The sequence below is a fragment of the Caretta caretta genome, chromosome 2, assembly GCF_965140235.1.
Source record: "Caretta caretta isolate rCarCar2 chromosome 2, rCarCar1.hap1, whole genome shotgun sequence".
Lineage (NCBI taxonomy): Eukaryota > Metazoa > Chordata > Testudines > Cheloniidae > Caretta > Caretta caretta.
The window spans coordinates 170,478,546-170,498,977 of NC_134207.1; the positions used below are offsets into that span (position 1 = coordinate 170,478,546).

Here is a 20,432-nt window from a genome sequence, read left to right on the forward strand (position 1 = left end):
GTCTGTTCTCCCTGTACAGTGTGTTTTTACCATAACGCTCATTAATATTAATAGGAGGGGCAGACATACACCTAGGCGAAGAGAGATTTGTACAGGATGTCTAAAATCCACCTTACATTCCACATGCAAATAAAAATATGATTTCTATATTGTCTAAAATGTTACCTTTCTCCCCGGCCTAGAAATTTTCCACTTTGGTGCTTGAGCTAATGCTAACTATGTGGATGCTCCTGCATGCTGTCTTTTTGTGGCAGATCAAGAGTAAAATGCAAAGCAGAGAAACTCCCCTGGCAATAAGGTAATTAAAGACCTTTCCTCATGAATTAGTCTCTCAACTTACAGTGCATGTATCTATAATGATACCAAAGAAAGAAGAGATAAAGCAAGAGCGCTTTTAAACTGACCTGTTTTTCATTTTCATCCTCCAGCTTTAGCCTGTCTTCTATGCAGTTCCTGGCCTGAAGGAACGCCTTTCTCTGAGCCCTTTCCGTCAAAATCCTCACAAAGATCCCATACAAATTTACACTGACAAACAGGATAGCATTGGCCATGAGCTGTAAGGGAAGAAGAAGAAGAAAAAAAAGACAAAAATATTTTAATATGCAGATTTTTTTTCACATTACTACTCATGAATGAAAAAGTGAATATTTAAAATCCGGCCCTATAGACTACATTGGTGAAACACTTTCCTGTATTACAACAGTATAGAAGCAACGATACCAGCTGTCATGCATCTAGGCAGGCATACATCACAGTCTACAACTTTTAATTTGCTAAATGTACCTTCTCTTAAGGTGACCTGTGGCTTATTATTATTTTTGTTCATCATTAGGTCTTTCATTAAGTCATTGGCAAATCTGTCTATGTACCAATATGACCCTCACCACCATCACCTCACAAATCAATAACAGATTTTAGCCTCACAACATCGCTGTGAGGTAGGGAAGTATTATGCCAATTTTAAAAGATGGGGAACTGAGGCACAGAGAGATTAACTGAATTGCTCACAATCACACAGGAAATCTGTGGTTGAACCAAGAATTGAACCCAGTTACCCTAAGTCCCTCTTCAGTACCTCATGCACTAGGCTGTCTGGCCTGCATCTGTGCCGTTAGCAATCATATTGTGAGGTTTTGAACGTCTGTTCTAGAGATTATTGACATAATGATCCTGCAGTGCGCTGAGTGCCTCCTACAACATGCTGAGTGCCTTCAAATCCCATTGACCTTGGCAGGAGTTGAGGACACTCAGTGTGTTGTAAGAGGCACTCGGCAGGATCAGTCCCTACCAAAATACTGAAGACAGGAGGAAATGGACTAGCTAGACCAGGGGTCTCAAACTCAAAGGACCACGAGGGCAACATGAAGACTAGTACATTGGCCCGAGGGCTGCACCACTGACCACCCCACCCCTGCTGCCCTGGTTCCGCTCCCACTCCACCCCTTCTGTAAGGCCCTGCCCCTGCCCTGCCTCTTCCCACCCCTTCCCTTCCCCCATTCCAATCCCTTCCCTGAAATCTCCCTGGAGGAGCAGCCAGGGCAACACACAAACCCCTGGGTCCCCCCTCCCCCAGGTCCCAGCTGCTTCCCGGTGTGGCGCGGGGGCAAGGAAGGCAGGCAGGGAGCCTGCTCTGCCCCTGGTGCATGCCGGGCCGGAGCCGCTCTAGGTAAATGCTGGGGAGGGGGGTGCGCGGGGGTGCCGCAGGGAGCTGGTGGGCCACAGAAAATAAACCCCATGGGCCACGTGTTTGAGACCCCTGAGCTAGACAGTATACAAATTTCACATTGAAAACTGCACTTCTACGTAGGAAAGAATGGTAACAAAAATATGTGTTAATCCAAAACAAGGCCCTATTGTATGAAGTACAACCTTAGATTCATCCCATTGGGTCTTGAGCTGAATTAAGAAGTGAGGCCCTGCTCCAGCAAAGCACTTAAGCATATCTGTAATTTTAAGGATATGAGTAATTCCATTCTACCCTAGTGAGAAACTTAAAGATGAACTGCAAAACACCACCACAACAGTCTGTGCCCCTACAGCTCCAGTTTTGTGTCTACAGGAGACCTCACTTTGCTACTGATTTCCTCCTTGGCTTTAAAATATTAAGTGCTGGCTTCCTTTTTCTTTGGAGCGATTGTCAAAATGACATCACCCCAAGATCAGAACAGAAGTACTTACAGCCCCTTCTTGAGAGAGGAAGGAATGAAGCTAACTCTTAGGTTGCCTTCTTTACACAGGCACAAGATTCTCTATGGCCTTGGGCAAAAAAATATATGGCCTCTCTCCCTCCATGTTCACATCTATAAAATGGTGATAAACATTTAATTATATATCCAGATCACGGGGATGAGTTACTGCTTGTACAGCACTTTGAAGATGAAAAAAAATGTGAATGTTATTTAGAGATATAGAGGGCATAGAGAGATGTCTCTGTTCTCGTATTGTAATAGAAAGCTGTTCACGGTGTTATCAAATTTCAGCAGAAATAAAAGCCATTGAAAATGTACAACAGAAACTTCAATGGAGCCTGATTTTTAGAGGCATGAATGGTGCCACTATCACCGAATGTCTACATTTTATCATACACACTGCATGATCTAATGGCTGTGACTATTGCAATACCAGTGTGTTGTAAAGCTGATTTGTGCTGGTCCAATGGCAGTCAAGTCTAGAGGCAGCTATCAAAGACCACAAAATGAACAACTAGAACTACTATGGACAATGCAAATTGCATGAATTTGCTCAGAAGTGGTTCTAGCAACATGACTGTGTTATCAAATGGTGTCAAAACCTAATATTCTTCTTTGGATATTGATATTACAGTGAGATGGGAGCTGGATAATTGTTTTTAGATGGAATAAAAAAAGTTTATTCAATTTCTTGGCCTTCTATTGGAAGTAGTAAAAGAGCATATATTTTAACAAACTTCCAGCTGTTCCAGGGCTGTCATTACGATTTCTCTCAAACTTTGGTGATCATCTGGACCTTGAGCAACCAGTAGGTGGGTTGTTGCAATCATGCAGCCACTATCAAACGCAGCAGTGTAAGTCATTTTCTGACAAAGTTTTGAGCAGTGCACGATAAAACAGAGGCTTAGCTGTAAGCGTTGGCCTGCAGGGAATCAGGAAAAGCGATAAAGCAAGTAAAAGTCACAGAATTAAGAATGTGAGAAAAGAAAGTAGGGTAGATTGTCTCCTGATATAATATTCTCTCCCTCCCCTCACAAGGACCTCTAACTTATTTATTTTTCTGACTGCAAATGGTGTATATTTCTTTCACTGTTGATTTCTTGGATGTATGCCATTTTGTGGTCCCAATATACATATACTATCTGACATATGACCTAGGAAAGGTTAGTAAGGTTTTCAGAATTAAAGCCAATAATGAAATGACTTTTGCCAACTAGATGGACTCAAGCAAGAGGTCAAAATTAGGCCAAGAGTCTTAAAAATGACTAGTGACTTTAGGTGTCTTAATTTCTGGGTGCCCCACTTGAGATACCTTAAAGGGTCCTAATCTTCAGAAAGTGCTGAGGGAAGTTTGAAAATTCAATGCTTTTAAAAGGTGTCTTGGATTGGGCACCCAGAAATTGAAGCCTCAGAAAGAAAACCACTAGTGATGTCCAAAAGTCGTCGTTTAAATCCTTGCTCATAAGATGCTAAGCTGTTTGGGGAAGGGACAGTCTTTTTGTTCTGTGTTTGTACAGCGTCTAGCACAACAGTGTCCTGGTCCATGACTAGGGCCCCTACCTTCTACATTAATTCAAATAAATACATAATAATACCATCTAGTGTAATAAGTGGCATATATTCTGTGTAGTAGCAAAAAGGTGGTATTTTCTATTTGCTTAAAAAGAAACAATGCTTTTTTGTTTGCTTAATGTGACAATAAATTGCAAAGAAGCTTTTGGTTTTGCATGTTTTCTTAATACAGTAGACCCTCAGAGTTACGAACTGGCCAGTCAACCACACACCCATTGGAACCGGAAGCACATAATCAGGCGGCAGCAGCAGAGCCCCCTCCTCCCCCCCCCAAAAAAACCCCAAAAAGAAATACAGTACAGTACTGTGTTAAATGTAAACTACTAAAAAAAAATGAAGGGAAAGCAGCATTTTTCTTCTGCATAGTACAGTTTCAAAGCTGTATTAAGTCAATGTTCATTTGTAAACTTTTGAAAGAACCATAATGTTTTGTTCAGAGTTACAAACATTTCAGAGTTACGAACAACCTCCATTCCCAAGCGGTTCGTAACTCTGTGGTTCTACTGTAAATAACTGATGCCATTCATAACCAGGTTACCCACTAGCTGGAATAACAAGTTCCGCAGTAAATTCCTTCCTGAAAACCATTTTCTGTTTTTGACTGAAAAACCTTTGAGGTTTTGACAACCAGCCCTTCCCACTGGACTATAACCTGGTACATGACACAAACCTGAGAAATCACAAATGGTAAAATGGTTTCTTGATTACTCAGAGGGCCTCCTATGTAATGGCTCTAATAGGGAAGGATCTTAAAGTACACAACTGGAATAGACTAAAAGTAAATGAGGGATGTAAATCACTGTGGAACAGTTTTTAAAACGAGAGCCCCAAATCAAATGAGATTTTGCTCTCTGAATGAGAAAGTCAAGGTTGTGATCTCATATAGGATTGAAGACTGATTTCAATGGCAGTTGCAGATGCTTGGCATTCTCTGGATGAGGCCTTAATTGCAAATATCAGTTACTTGAGTCACTCCCACAGTGGCACAGCTGTTCATGAGCTGTCACATTGTCCCGTGGGAGGTGGGGATGCAGCAGAATGGAATAGTGAGGGGTTGCTGTCAGCAGCTCTAGTAGAAGGCCAAGATCTGCAGAAAATGCTGGTCCAGTTCTTGTGGATTCTTAGACATCTGTGGCCAGCTGAAAGAGCAAAAACTAGTAATCGGAGAAACTGAGTGGTATTCCCAGTTCTTTTCATTGACTTGTTGAGTGACATGGGGGCAAATAACTTATCCTTTCTGTGCCTCAATTACCCTGTTTGTAAAACTAGAACAATAACATCCACTCACTCTTGTAAAATACTTTGAGATGTATGGATGAAAAATATCATCATTTTTACTACAAACAATATACATTTTCCATTATAACTCATGCATCCATGAAAGAGCAACAGGCTACACAGAACATTGGTAATAAGAGTCTTACTTAAATGAGTTTTAGGCCTGGTCTACACTTAAATTTAGGCTGACATAGCTACGTTGCTCTGGGATGCGAATAATCCACAACCCGGAGAGATGTAGGCATGCCAATTTACTGTGTATGTAACCAGGTTGACAGAAGAATGCGTTCATCGTCTTCACTACTGTCACTAATGGAGATGGTGTTCTTATACTGATGGATAAATGTGAAGACTGCATCTACACTATGGGGTTATGCTGTAGCGACACTGGTATACTCCCCATAATAGAGACATGGCCTTAACATTAACACTATAGCACAATACCATTGAATCTTTGCTGAAAAGTGAGACAAGACTGTGGCTTTGTGTGTGTGAGAATTAGAGAGGATGTAAATGATCAAAAAGCAAATGAACAAGGTTTTATCAGCATTTTAAACGAGAGTGTCAAATATTTTTCTTTCTTTCCTTCCATGGGATATGTTAACATTAGAGCACCTCCTCTATTTACCGCACATGACAGACAGCGTAGAAGAGAATTTCAAGATGCCGTCAATTCTAATATTTCCCGATGCATGATTGCCTCTTGATCCTGATGTGGCTTTGCTAGGTCTAGTAATTCACCTAATCAGCTCATTTTACAGCCTCTTGAGAACACTTAATTACTACATCTCCTACCTCCTTGTGCCGAAGTGTCATCACACACAGGAGCAGAGTGCTGACAATGTTCCTTTAGTTCATAACAGCTTCCCAAACAGCACTCCCTAGTACCAGTAAAGTCCAGCCAAACAGATGATCTATAGATTTAACATTTATTCCCAGTTTGAAAAAGCCTTCCCTTATTCTTGCTATTTTATTTTTCTATTGGATTATGCCAGTTATTAAGCAGATCTTGTGCTTTTGTGCTGATCACTCTTTCTTCTTCCTTTTCATATTCAAGAGGAAAGTAAATGGTTGTAATGTGGCCTAGTAGGGGACTAGCCATCGTGGATATTTCAACGACCCTGCAGGTGACCGCAGGCAAGACAGCCTTTATGTGCCATATTTTTAGAAAGTGCACATGCACAATGCATGATCTGCACATATAAGTCAAAGATTTGCACGTACGCCCATTTCTGTGTGCATGTGTATTTGACCAGGGTGCATATAGCTCATGAGCACAGTTTTAAAAATGTAAGTCTCAGCATTGTATATAATACTGGAAATTTTTAGATGAAAGATGTACGATGAGAACAAAGGATTATCGTCAAGCGCCATTAAGTCCTACATCTTATTACTACTAAAACCAAAAGAAGATTTTTGTGGGGAGGAAGAGAGCTTTGAGGAATGCACTTAATATGTTTACTTTTTTTCTTTCACTTAAGGCAGATAGTACAGGGAGATTAAATATATTTCTATTTTCATCAGGGCTTTCATTAAAAAAAAAAACAAATACTTTTTTTTGTTTTGTTTTTTAGCAACTGAAAACCATTTTTTTTTCAGATTTAAACTAAAAAATTGAAAATATTTTGGTTTTCAGATTTTCAAGAAAGCCTCCCCAAAATGTCAATGAAAATAAATAAAAAATTTCATTTCCCAACCAGCTTTAATATAAAAGCATCAAAACATTTGGCCTCATTTTTAAAAGTGAGGACCACCCACTAACTGCTAGGTGCTCAGCAAGCTTCTTATTTAGGTGCTTAACTATGGCTTTATGAGATTAACTTGAGGTTTCTAATTTTGAACGTTTTGACCCTTGTAACTATTTACAATTCTAAATAAAATTTAGTACTGAACAGTTACTACCCCTTTTTTGTATTACATGAACAAGTTACACAAACGTTTTCTTGAAGCATACACACGTTCATGGAAAGCAAATTTCAGGCTGTAGCCAGGGTTCACTTCACCATGAACAAAAAGTTGTTTCATGGCAAAATGAAATTCATTTCACAAGGAAACAGCAGGCAGTTAAAAGTTTCAGTCACCTGATCAAAGTGTGGAGAAATAAAAAAAAAAGGGCATGTGTCCTAGGGGACAAACCTACATTCTAATGTTAAAACCTCAACTGCAGCTCAAATATAGAATTCTGCAGATGAAATATAGGAAGGAATAATCACAACAGACATTTTGCAAGCAACTCCCGGGCCGAAGCTTGTTCAGTCATAACATTCCAAAGATTTCAAAGAGTGCAGTGAGGACACTGTTTATTAGGAATAGTTGGCCTAGCTCTACTTGGAATGCTATAAGCTGTTGCCAAGTCCAGAAGTGGCCTGCAAAGTCCCATCTATAAAAAACCAAAACAAAACCAAAAAAATAAAATGCCAATTTGCTTCCATTTCAAGCCAATTTCTTACCCATCCCGATATACTCTAGGTCTCACTCACTGGATTCTGAACTCATAATATTTTAATGGATTATTTTTCTTGTTCTCTTATCAGCACTTACTCAGCCATACTGAAGTTAAATACCAACCATAGTTCCATACGTGTAGTGAAGCCTTATCCAAGTGCAAATTTTAAAAAAAATTGTGCAGGGACTACAATGGATGGATAGCAATATTTGAAGGAAAGTCAAAAGCATTTCCCGCGCCTCAGAACAAGACTGGCAAGTCTGAGAACCTAGTTTAATACCTCTCTCCCTTTGCTTTGTAACGATATAGTGAGAAATTCAGATAATGGTGGTTATTATTGAAAACCATAACATTATACTAATGATTTTGAAATTTAGCACTCTCACTTAGTGGCAATGTTGTATTAGATGCCTAAAATGTTACATTCCCACCACCTTAATATAGGTGAGAATTCTGAATATGAGTGTTCTGAGCAGAACATATCCCTTTACTGTAATTATAAGGCCAAATCACTCCCCTTCTGTGAAAAACCTGCAGGAGTGGGCTATGGGGGAGGAAAACTTGGGGAAGTTCCCCTTCTGGAGTTTTTTGCAAATGTTTACATGTAAGGGAAGGAATGGACAGGGGTTGGTCCTATCCACTTCCCCAAGAAACTGCTGGATCCTCTTGCTCATATTGGGGTCTGTACAAAGTGCAAGCTGGTCTCCATATTGGAAGAGAAGATTGAAGGTCTGGAGCAACAGATAACGACCCTGCGTTGCATACGAGAAACAGAGGATTTTTTGGACAAAAGTCAGGATATGCTTCTATGGGCACAAAGCTCTAAAGATTTAGAGCAGGTTGCACAGCGGAGCCAAGAGGCCAGTGAAGAAGCTTGGCAACATGTGACCTCCAGAAGAAGAAGGGGGAATGTCCGGGTTCCAGCAACGTGGGCACAGGTAACTAACCGCTTTCATGTTCTCTCCACAGGTACCATTGCGGAGAGTGGACCAGATGATATGTCTGGGGGGAGAAAGCAGAAGGAGACTCCGCTGGTTGGAAGGCATGAGATGCACTGTCCTGAGATGAGGGGGTTCCACGACCACCACTCCCAAGAGAAGGAGGCGGGTGGTGGTGGTCGGGGACTCTCTCCTCCGGGGGACTGAGTCATCTATCTGCCGCCCTGACCGGGAAAACCGAGAAGTCTGCTGCTTGCCGGGGGCTAAGATTCGCGATGTGACGGAGAGACTGCCGAGACTCATCAAGCCCTCGGATCGCTACCCCTTCCTGCTTCTCCACGTGGGCACCAATGATACTGCCAAGAATGACCTTGAGTGGATCACTGCGGACTACGTGGCTCTGGGAAGAAGGATAAAGGAGTTTGAGGCGCAAGTGGTGTTCTCGTCCATCCTCCCCGTGGAAGGAAAAGGCCTGGGTAGGGACCGTCGAATCGTGGAAGTCAACAAATGGCTACGCAGGTGGTGTCGGAGAGAAGGCTTTGGATTCTTTGACCATGGGATGGTCTTCCATGAAGGAAGAGTGTTGGGCAGAGACGGGCTCCACCTTACGAAGAGAGGGAAGAGCATCTTTGTGAGCAGGCTGGCTAACCTAGTGAGGAGGGCTTTAAACTAGGTTCATCGGGGGAAGGAGACCAAAGCCCTGAGGTAAGTAGGAAAGCGGGATACCGGGAGGAAGCACAGGCAGGAATGTCTGTGAGGGGAGGGCTCCTGCCTCATACTGAGAATGAGGGGCGATCAGCAGGTTATCTCAAGTGCTTATATACGAATGCACAAAGCCTTGGAAACAAGCAGGGAGAACTGGAGGTCCTGGGTGATGTCAAGGAATTATGACGTGATCGGAATAACAGAGACTTGGTGGGATAACTCACATGACTGGAGTACTGTCATGGATGGTTATAAACTGTTCAGGAAGGACAGGCAGGGCAGAAAAGGTGGGGGAGTAGCACTGTATGTAAGGGAGCAGTATGATTGATCAGAGCTCCGGTACAAAACTGCAGAAAAACCTGAGTGTCTCTGGATTAAGTTTAGAAGTGTGAGCAACAAGAGTGATGTAGTGGTGGGAGTCTGCTATAGACCACCGGACCAGGGGGATTAGGTGGATGAGGCTTTCTTCCGGCAGCTCACAGAAGCTACTAGATCACATGCCCTGGTTCTCATGGGTGACTTTAATTTTCCTAATATCTGCCGGGAGAGCAATACAGCGGTGCATAGACAATCCAGGAAGTTTTTGGAAAGCGTAGGGGACAATTTCCTGGTGCAAGTGCTAGAGGAGCCAACTAGGGGAAGAGCTTTTCTTGACCTGCTGCTCACAAACCGGGAAGAATTAGTAGGGGAAGCAAAAGTGGATGGGAATCTGGGAGGCAGTGACCATGAGTTGGTTGAGTTCAGGATCCTGACACAGGGAAGAAAGGTAAGCAGCAGGATACGGACCCTGGACTTCAGGAAAGCAGACTTCGACTCCCTCAGGGAACGGATGGGTAGGATCCCCTGGGGGACTAACATGAAGGGAAAAGGAGTCCAGGAGAGCTGGCTGTATTTCAAGGAATCCCTATTGAGGTTACAGGGACAAACCATCCCGATGTGTCAAAAGAATAGTAAATATGGCAGGCGACCAGCTTGGCTGAACGGTGAAATCCTAGCGGATCTTAAACATAAAAAAGAAGCTTACAAGAAGTGGAAGGTTGGACATATGACCAGGGAAGAGTATAAAAATATTGCTCGGGCATGTAGGAATGAAATCAGGAGGGCCAAATCACACCTGGAGCTGCAGCTAGCGAGAGATGTCAAGAGTAACAAAAAGGGTTTCTTCAGGTATGTTGGCAACAAGAAGAAAGCCAAGGAAAGTGTGGGCCCCTTAATGAATGAGGGAGGCAACCTAGTGACAGAGGATGTGGAAAAAGCTAATGTACTCAATGCTTTTTTTGCCTCTGTCTTCACGAACAAGGTCAGCTCCCAGACTGCTGCGCTGGGCATCGCAACACGGGGAATAGATGGCCAGCTCTCTGTGGAGAAAGAGGTGGTTAGGCACTATTTAGAAAAGCTGGACGTGCACAAGTCCATGGGGCCGAACGAGTTGCATCCGAGAGTGCTGAAGGAATTGGCGGCTGTGATTGCAGAGCCATTGGCCATTATCTTTGAAAACTCGTGGCGAACGGGGGAAGTCCCGGATGACTGGAAAAAGGATAATGTAGTGCCAATCTTTAAAAAAGGGAAGAAGGAGGATCCTGGGAACTACAGGCCAGTCAGCCTCACCTCAGTCCCTGGAAAAATCATGGAGCAGGTCCTCAAAGAATCAATCCTGAAGCACTTACATGAGAGGAAAGTGATCAGGAACAGTCAGCATGGATTCACCAAGGGAAGGTCATGCCTGACTAATCTAATCGCCTTCTATGATGAGATTACTGGTTCTGTGGATGAAGGAAAAGCAGTGGATGTATTGTTTCTTGACTTTAGCAAAGCTTTTGACACGGTCTCCCACAGTATTCTTGTCAGCAAGTTAAAGAAGTATGGGCTGGATGAATGCACTATAAGGTGGGTAGAAAGTTGGCTAGATTGTCGGGCTGAACAGGTAGTGATCAATGGCTCCATGTCTAGTTGGCAGCCGGTGTCAAGTGGAGTGCCCCAGGGGTCGGTCCTGGGGCCGGTTTTGTTCAATATCTTCATAAATGATCCGGAGGATGGTGTGGTTTGCACTCTCAGCAAATTTGCGGATGATACTAAAGTGGGAGGAGTGGTAGATACGCTGGAGGGCAGGGATAGGATACAGAGGGACCTAGATAAATTGGAGGATTGGGCCAAAAGAAATCTGATGAGGTTCAATAAGGATAAGTGCAGGGTCCTGCACTTAGGACGGAAGAACCCAATGCACAGCTACAGACTAGGCACCGAATGGCTAGGCAGCAGTTCTGCGGAAAAGGACCTAGGGGTGACAGTGGACGAGAAGCTGGATATGAGTCAGCAGTGTGCCCTTGTTGCCAAGAAGGCCAATGGCATTTTGGGATGTATAAGTAGGGGCATAGCGAGCAGATCGAGGAACGTGATCATCCCCCTCTATTCGACATTGGTGAGGCCTCATCTGGAGTACTGTGTCCAGTTTTGGGCCCCACACTACAAGAAGGATGTGGATAAATTGGAGAGAGTCCAGCGAAGGGCAACAAAAATGATTAGGGGTCTGGAACACATGACTTATGAGGAGAGGCTGAGGAAACTGGGATTGTTTAGTCTGCAGAAGAGAAGAATGAGGGGGGATTTGATAGCTGCTTTCAACTACCTGAGAGGTGGTTCCAGAGAGGATGGTTCTGGACTATTCTCAGTGGTAGAAGAGGACAGGACAAGGAATAATGGTCTCAAGTTGCAGTGGGTGAGGTTTAGGTTGGATATTAGGAAAAACTTTTTCACTAGGAGGGTGGTGAAACACTGGAATGTGTTACCTAGGGAGGTGGTAGAATCTCCTTCCTTAGAAGTTTTTAAGGTCAGGCTTGACAAAGCCCTGGCTGGGATGATTTAATTGGGGATTGGTCCTGCTTTGAGCAGAGGGTTGGACTAGATGACCTCCTGAGGTCCCTTCCAACCCTGATATTCTATGATTCTATGTCACTTCTCAGGTAATCCATAAGGATAAATAAATAATAATAAACTATTTAGCGTTTCTATCGTCTTTTTACAGGGTGGGTTTTTTTTTTTGACATTGTAATTATTTCTGTCCAGCCTGAATAACTATCAAATCCTACACAAAAAGTATGGTTTCTTTTTCACACAAATCAATATACAAGGTGTCACTAGAATGGTTTGCTGCCATTTCCACAGAAATTATGGCCAGCATACCTTTTTCTATTTGTGCACAATTGCTTTCATTACTTGTTAAAGTTCTGTTAAAGGCAGTGCCAATTGGTCCCTGCTTGCTTCCCATCAAAATGGGAAAATCACAGCCTCTATCCGTCACACTATGTAATGCAGTGGTGGGCAACCTGCGGCCTGCCAGACAGTTTATTTACATTTGCATGGTCGCCCGCAGCCAATGGGAGCGGTGGGAAGCAGAGGCCAGCATGTCCCTACAGCCCACGCTACTTTCCGCAGCTCCCATTGGCCGGGAACATAAAGGTGGCCATGCAAATGTAAACAAACTGCCGCCAGTGGATTACCCTGATGGGCCGCATATGGCCTGCGGGCTGCAAGTTGCCCACCACTGATGTAGTGCAATACAGGCTACATGAAGTGGGTTTTGACAATTATAGTAAAATAGACAGCATTGCTGTCTTAATATTTGTTTGCATGTATTAAATGCAACCACTTAGTCCTTTGACCACCTCCGAGGCTTGTCCCTAGGCAACAACTCATTTAAAAGTTGAAAGATTTTCTAAGAAAGCCACGGTAATTAAAACACACTTAAAAATAATGTCTTCAGAAAATATGTTTTCCAAGCTATTTTTGCAGCTTTTGGTGGAGGTAGAGTTGTTAGGTGAATGGATGTTTTAAGCATTTAGGCACAATTTTACTGCATCTATGTTTCAGACATCCCTGGCATGGTTGTGAGAACTGACATACAGTCAGCTTCACTAGGGCTCTATATTGCTCTAGGTGGGTAAGCATTGCTTCCTGAGCCTGCAGTTCTTATTCTACAGAGGTACAGGGATAGACTATGGCTTCAGTTCAGATCTGCCCTGAGCAAGGGAGAGAACATTGTACTGCCTGTGGAATAGCCTACGAAGGGAGACTGTCACTTGGGCCTAGATCCACAAATGTACTTAGGCACCTAAAACCCAGACTTAAGTCCCACTTTTAGGCACCAATGCTACCTACAAAATTCCCACTGAACTCTGTAGGTGCCTAAAGTCACTCACTACATTTTTTCAGTAAAAGTTCCCTCAGTGACTATGTTTTTGCCTTTGCGCATGCACACCACTGGTTCCCTATAGATGCCCAGACACCCATCTCCTCCCTAAGCCTCAGAGTGATACACAAAGCAGGAAGACAGTTGTTCAGCTGCCCAAGCCGTGTGTGGGGCCCACTCCAGTAGGCGCCCTCTGAACACACCTACCAGATAAGGCCCCTCAGGCAAGTTCACAAAGAATAGTCAGGGGAAGGACCTCACTCAGTGGTCAAGATGCTTGTCTGGGGATATGGGAGACCCCTAGCTCAAGTTCCTCCTCCATCTGAGTGGTAGAAGGGATTTAAACAGGGATCTGCCACTTTTCAGGCCGTGGGCTCCATAAATCTTTCCTATTAAAGCTGTTCCACTGTGGATAAATAACAAAAGACTCATTGGGCCTTAGAGAGAGAGAAAATGACCGTGAGAACAACTGTGTAGCATGGTGATTAGACTACTCACCAAGGATGGCAGAATCCAATGGTCCAGTACTCCTGCTCCAGTGACTCTATTTATCCACAGTGGAAAAGCTTCAACAGGAGAGACCGATGGAACCCCCGTGTCAGACTATCCCACAGCCCAGTGATTAGGCCCTCACCCGAGAGGCGGCAGATCTCCTTCCCCTCAGATGGAGGGAGGACTTGAACTCTTATCCCAAGTGAGTACCCCGACCACTGGCTAAAGGTTATGAAGGAGGTCTTCCTCTCTTGCCCTCCACCACCACTTCTTGCAAAAACAGCATAGGCAGTTCACTCCAAAGAAGGTCCCTGGCTATAAATCATTAGCAGCACTGTCACCTCCCTGCAGCCCAGCCCAAGGCAGCTCTCTCTATGACTGGAGTGGGGCTTAACACACCCTACTCTGGTCAGCATCTCCTGTTGGTTAACGTAGGCAACTCCCCAGCAATGCTGACTTTGGTGAATTGTATTCTATAACACACATCTCTCCTCAAGCTTGGATAGGGAGTCTGAGGTCCACCTCTGGCTTTGTGTATTCCAGTGATTTTCTAGGCGCTGTGATGCTCAGCGTCAAAACACCTAACTCTTTTTGTGCCTCCAGGCCTTTGAGGCTAACAGTCTCCCAGTTTCCCCACTGTTCTGGGGAGGGAGTAAACTGCACTGTGTCTTTACCAGCACAAACGGCCCGATATGCTGGTAGCAGCTGTGCTGCTGGCCATATTGCCTCCTACCTGCCTCAGTGGTGACCACATATTCAGAATATAGGTTTGGTATTACAATTGGTACTGTCCAGCGACGTCTTTCCACCTTGATTGTCACCTGACTTCATGGACATTATCAGCTCTTGGTTCACTGACACTTGGAGTGTCCACTTTCTCTCATTAGGTTTGTGAGATAATGGCTGGGCTCCGGGGTAAAAATCTACCTTTTTCTTTAAGGTTTATAAGGAGGGGTCCTGGTACCCAGTTCTGTGTCAGTCTTGGATTCTTCCACTACCCTATCCTGGTGTATGAGGAAGTTACTCACCTTGTGCCGTAACAATGGTTCTTTGACTAGTTTTTCTATGGGTGCTCCACTATAGCTGAGTCTGTCCCCCTGCATCTCTAAACTGGAAAATTTAGGTAGCAGAATCCGTTCAGCCTGCACATGCGCCCTTCCTCCCTTGTGGTCTGCCTCGAGGCTATCTAGCGTCGTGTGGGCAAACTGCCCTCAGTTCCTTCTCAACCACCCTTGGCCTGAGACAGAGCGAGTAGCAGTCCAGTTTACTTAATTACCTCGGTTGCGTTTGTTAAAGATGTCCCCATCTCAGAAATCTGCAGGGCAGCAACCTGGGCCTATGCCCATACTTTCGCAAACACTATGCGATTATGCGGGACTCAGCCTCAGATGCCATCTTCGGCTCCACAATCCTACTGTCAATAACGGACTCCACTCCGAAGCCCCAGCCTTCCATGAGGGATGCGGCTGTGAAGTCACCTACAGTGGAGCACTCATAGGGACACTACTCGAAGAAGAGGAGGAATTTACTCACCTTGTGCAACAACGATTCTTCAAGATGTGTGTCCCTATGGGTGCTCCACAATCCACCCTCCTCCTCCCCTCCACTTCGGAGATCTCAACTAGGAGCTCTGCAGTAGAGAAGTAACTGAGGCAGTTCGCATGTGTGGGCCAAACGGACACGGCTACCTACATTCTCTGATTAGAGGTGCAGGAATGCAGACAGCTACAGTGGCGCACTCATGGGGACACTACCTGAAGAAGAAAGTTCTGTTTTGTCCAAGTGAAAGACACTGGTTCAGTTAGATACAGCGGTTTGAGCAAGTAAATCAACCTGTATAGTGATTACTATAGTTAAATCTTTTCCTCGCATTTAACAGGGACTTTAATATGGCTTAAGACAGACATTTCTTACCAGGAAGTGTGACAAACATTGTATTGAGCTGTATGATGGCAGAACAGTGAGCCAAGTGTATTTGAACAATTGCTCCTGTCTCACGCACCATCTCCCTGGCTGCAAACACTATAAATATTCCCAAATCATTAATTCCCAAAGAAGCAGGAAGTCACTCTTCAATATGTGAAAGCATTGTCTAGATTTTGGGCCATATTTTCTTCTGAGCCAAAATCTGCTCAGTGGAGGGCATAAAAGCAGTGGACCATCAGGGAGCCAGACACAGCTCCTTCATTCACTAGCCATATCTGCTTCTGCTTCTGCTCCAGCAGGAGGAACAATCATAGAATATCAGGGTTGGAAGGGACCTCAGGAGATCATCTAGTCCAACCCCCTGCTCCAAGCAGGACCAATCCCCAATTTTTGCCCCAGATCCCTAAATGGCCCCCTCAAGGATTGAACTCACATCCCTGGGTTTAGCAGGCCAATGCTCAAACCACTGAGCTATCCCTCCCCCCCGGATACAGAGTAGCCTGTGTGAGTACATTGGAGGTAAATGCCTTATTACTGAAAATCAGGAAGTGTCACAAAAGAGTTATCACTGCTTCTAGGCACAGTGAAATCTACAAAGTTGTGACCTGAATCCTGCAAACAGACATTCACATACAGATATAGTCTTGACTTTCAACTAACTACTGCTTGTATGGGCAGGGCCATCCCTACGGGGGTGCGGGACCTGGGACACACACACCCCTCTGCCCCAGGTGCCGCCCCCACTCCACTCCACCCCTTCCCCAAACCCCTGCTCTGCCCTCACTCCACCCCTTCCCCATGCTCCCGCCCCGCCTCTTTCCAACTTCCGCCCTGTCCCCCCGAGTGACACTGGGAGCCGGGGTGGGGCAGAGTGGGCTGGGTCGCTCCGCTTCCTGCCGGTGAGTGTGGCGGCGGGCCCAACCCCTGCTGATGGCGCCAGGCTAACGCTAACCCCCCCGGGCCACCCTAGCTCACACGTCCCCCTGAAGCACGGGGTCCCCCAAAGCATGGGGCCTGCGGCTGTTGCCCCATTCTGGCTTATGGAGAGGATGGCTCTGTGTGTGGGTAAAGTTTAAAGCATTTGTGTGTTTGCAAATTAGAGACTATCTAAATGGGCCATCTTGATTATCACTACAAAAGTTTTTCTCTTCTGCTGATAATAGCTCATCTTAATTAATTAGCCTCTTACAGTTTGTATTGCAACTTCCACCTTCTCTGTATGTGTATATATATATCTTCTTACTATATGTTTCATTCTATGCATCCGATGAAGTGGACTGCAGCCCACGAAAGCTTATGCTTTAATAAATTTACTCTAAGGTGCCACAAGTACATCTGTTCTTTTTGCGGATACAGACTAACACAGCTGCTACTCTGAAACCTGCCGTAAGTGCATAGTCCATACCATTTCAAGTTTCAAAATGCAACTCTTTATTCTTGAGGTCTAGTAACAAGTACAATCAGAATGCCTATACCTGAAAAATGGGTTGGCTTTTTTTCCAGCCTTATGCACCAAAACAGCAAAAGGGATTTTGGTCCTTCCACAGACCAAAGCTGGGAAATTTCAACTCATATTTGTGAATTTTTCAGAAGTTGTGTTTAAAAGCAAGGAGTTACAATAGACAACATTTTGCAGGTTTAGCAAAAAAAATGTAAAAGTAGAGAATTGTTGCAAAGGAGAGCAATGTGAGCTTTTTTACTTGTTAGTTTGCTGATAGTGGGATATACTGAATTATACTGCTGGGTTTTAGTTGTATTTGAGTATTAATGTTGTTGTATGTTTAAGTTATGCCAAAGCAACTAGAGCACAGAGCTAGGTGATCTTTGGTAACATAGATAAACATGCACTTTTTAAGGAGTGTGCAATCTAACTGAACAAGACAGAAGAAGGGTAGGTGAAAGCAAGAATTATTGCTGAGGCACAAAGAATTAAGTGACTTGTGCAAGGTCCCATAGGAAGTTTGTGGAACAGACAGGAATTGAACCCACATCTCAAGTCCGTCTAATTTACCTAAAAAATTATTATAGACATTTTTACAGATTGGGAAACCAAGGTACCAAAAGGTTAAAGTAGTGGCAGATTTGCAAATGGAAAGTAGAAATCCTGCCTCAGTACCCTGCTTTAAACACTACACAATGCTCCTTTCCAACTTGTGCATTTCTTGTTACCCAGTCTGTGTCGGACAGAGATTTTAAAAACACACCACCTGGCTTCACATTTATTTTATGTTTAAAAAAAAAAAAGATCACCAAATAAATGCCAAAAAAAAAAATAGAGAGTTCTTCTAACAACTCACCCGCAAATTAAATTGAGTGACTAAACACCTGATCCCTTTCCAACTGAATGAGGGCAGTCTGGGGAAAAAAACCACCTGTTGCTCTGACTGCCTGCATATTGCTAAGTGACAGCATGACTGCATTAGGATTAAACTGGTCTCAGTCAGTTTCTTTCTCCCCCAAAAAGACTGCTTAGTCCTGACAAACGTTCTCTTGTTCTCACTCTCTCGGTCTCTTCCCCCCCATGCAGATATCAGAAGCCATCAGTGAATGATGTTATGTTTGGTCAAATGTCCTCAAAAGATGAAAGTGTTTGCCTTGAGGAAACTATCTCGAACATTGATTTTCATGTTTTATTACACTGAGCCAGTTTACTTTTCTCCTGTTGTGCTTTATGACTTGCAAGAGCTGTCACTACAGATAATAAGATTTTCATTCTGCAGGATCATTTAAGGTATGGCTTCTTCTGTCAGCATTGGCACTTGAGAGCTTTAATACTGACAAAGTGGCTGAACAGTAATTTAAACCTGGAAAATAGAGGAGGATAGTTTTAAGTCATTTTCTATACTTGACTTAAAGTATAAGTAAAAATCATTTAAAATCATTTTTCAAAAGAGAACACATTCATACAGCATATCGGCACACAGGTGCTCAGAAACTATGATGATGATACTCACAAGTAGGCACATAGATAAGAGATCATACTTTTTATTTTTGTTTTAATTTTTTTGGAGGGAGTGGCAACTTTGGGCTGTAGAATGTCTTTAACTTCAGAGACCTAGCAGCAAAATAAACAGAAATATTTCTGTTGAGGATTAGATTCTTCATAGAAATCATAGGACTGCAAAAGACTAAACATTAAAGGTTACACATTTCTTGGGTAACTCCACTGATTTTAAGGGACTCTTACCAGAAATTAATTTGACTGTAACCTAATCTTCATATACTATTAATAAAAAGGTCTGGGGTGATGAACAAATGTAGGTCCTGATTCTGCAAATGGGTCCACATGGGTAGAGTCACAATCAGACCCATGCAGATACAAGTGCTGGACCAGGGCCTTACAGAGACTAACATGCCATTTAAATGAACAGGATGAATTTCAAGAAATATTCCTTTCATGGAAATTTGATTCATTCTTTCTTGACTTTTGCAATCTTCCTATACTCTGTAAAGATTTTTGTTTTGTTTTTTAAACGTCACTATTTAGTTATAAAGTTTATTCTGGAAAAAAACTGCATGATAGCACGGCAATCGCCAAACATTAAAAATATCAGGAGTCGGGCTGCAAACATTCAGGATACTGACTCAAAAATGGTGAGGATTTTTTGTTTTGTTTTTTAAAGTACAGATTTTGCTTTTGGTTATTTGCCTTCTGGTTTGTGAGCTGTTAGGGTTCACATGTTCAAGATTTTCTCTTTAACCAGATAGGCTAAAAACTTTTTTTTTTTTTAAATGAAAGCTGGGATTCTCACATAATCACAGGAGCTGGCAACACTGGAATCAGGTCCAACTGTACCTAACTGGGGGTGTGTGTGCATGTGAGGGGCATGATGCAGAGCCATCAATCTGCTATGCTCAAGCTCCTCCCTGCTCACTTGCTCCGTGCGGGGAAGGGGGGAGAGAAGAAGCAGTACTGTCCTCCCCAGATCCCAGAGGTAAGATCCAGGTATCACAACAGCTAAGCTGCACTGCTTTCATATCCAGACTGCTTAAGCAGCTGACCAATTCAACATCCATGTTTCCCCTCCTCAGAGCTTGAGTGATGATGTGGAATGAGGGAGACAGTTCTGAGTCTGGGAAGAGAAAGGCAGAGGACTCAGAGTGAATGAGTGTGCCATTAGATAGGAGGAATGGGCAAAGAAAGACTAAAAGAAGAGAAAAACAAGGAGGGAGGGAGGATAATGATTAAAAAGCAGGAGAGGAAGAATTCAAGCATGACCTGGAGGAGAGGAAATTTAACAAAATAAAGGCACAGGCCACAATGTGTCTGAACTGAGAGAAAACAAAGGGGTGCAGAAGGATAAATGCTATTATCGCCATCTTTTACTGTGCTGTGTTACACTTTCAATTTTTTAAGGCAAGAGTGGGGCCATGAATGAGTCTGGAAGAGCTGTTGCTTGGCTGAACATGGAGGGGTTACCCTCTTTTCTCTCCCCTCCACCCCCCGGCTACCAAAAGCCATCATTGTATGGATCCCTGACTCTCACCTAAATGATCACATGGCCCATTCCCTCCTACATGTGACAGGTGTCTCTGTTTTTCACTTTGAAAATCTGGTCAACAACTTTTCTGAGACTGAAGCAGTCACAAAAAGGGGAATGTAGGTAGTTAAGAGAGAGGTATTTTCATATATGGCATATTACAAGAGATTGCAAATACAAGGATTGTGTAACCTGGTAAAAAGAATGGGACTTAATTGA

General features: G+C 43.6%; 1 protein-coding gene across 3 annotated transcripts in view; it reads right to left on the reverse strand.

Annotated features, from left to right (window-relative positions):
• The window catches only part of ADCY1 (adenylate cyclase 1), a 238,948-nt gene that overhangs the window by 162,000 nt on the left and 56,516 nt on the right, over positions 1-20,432 (reverse strand). For all 3 annotated transcript variants that reach the window (XR_012667129.1, XM_075125580.1, XM_048839215.2), the window contains exon 2: positions 405-554. Coding sequence is in view for 2 of the 3 variants with exons in the window: in XM_075125580.1 (XP_074981681.1) it covers positions 405-554 (150 nt within the window). In the remaining variant the exon portion in view is untranslated. The remainder of the gene's footprint in view (positions 1-404; positions 555-20,432) is intronic.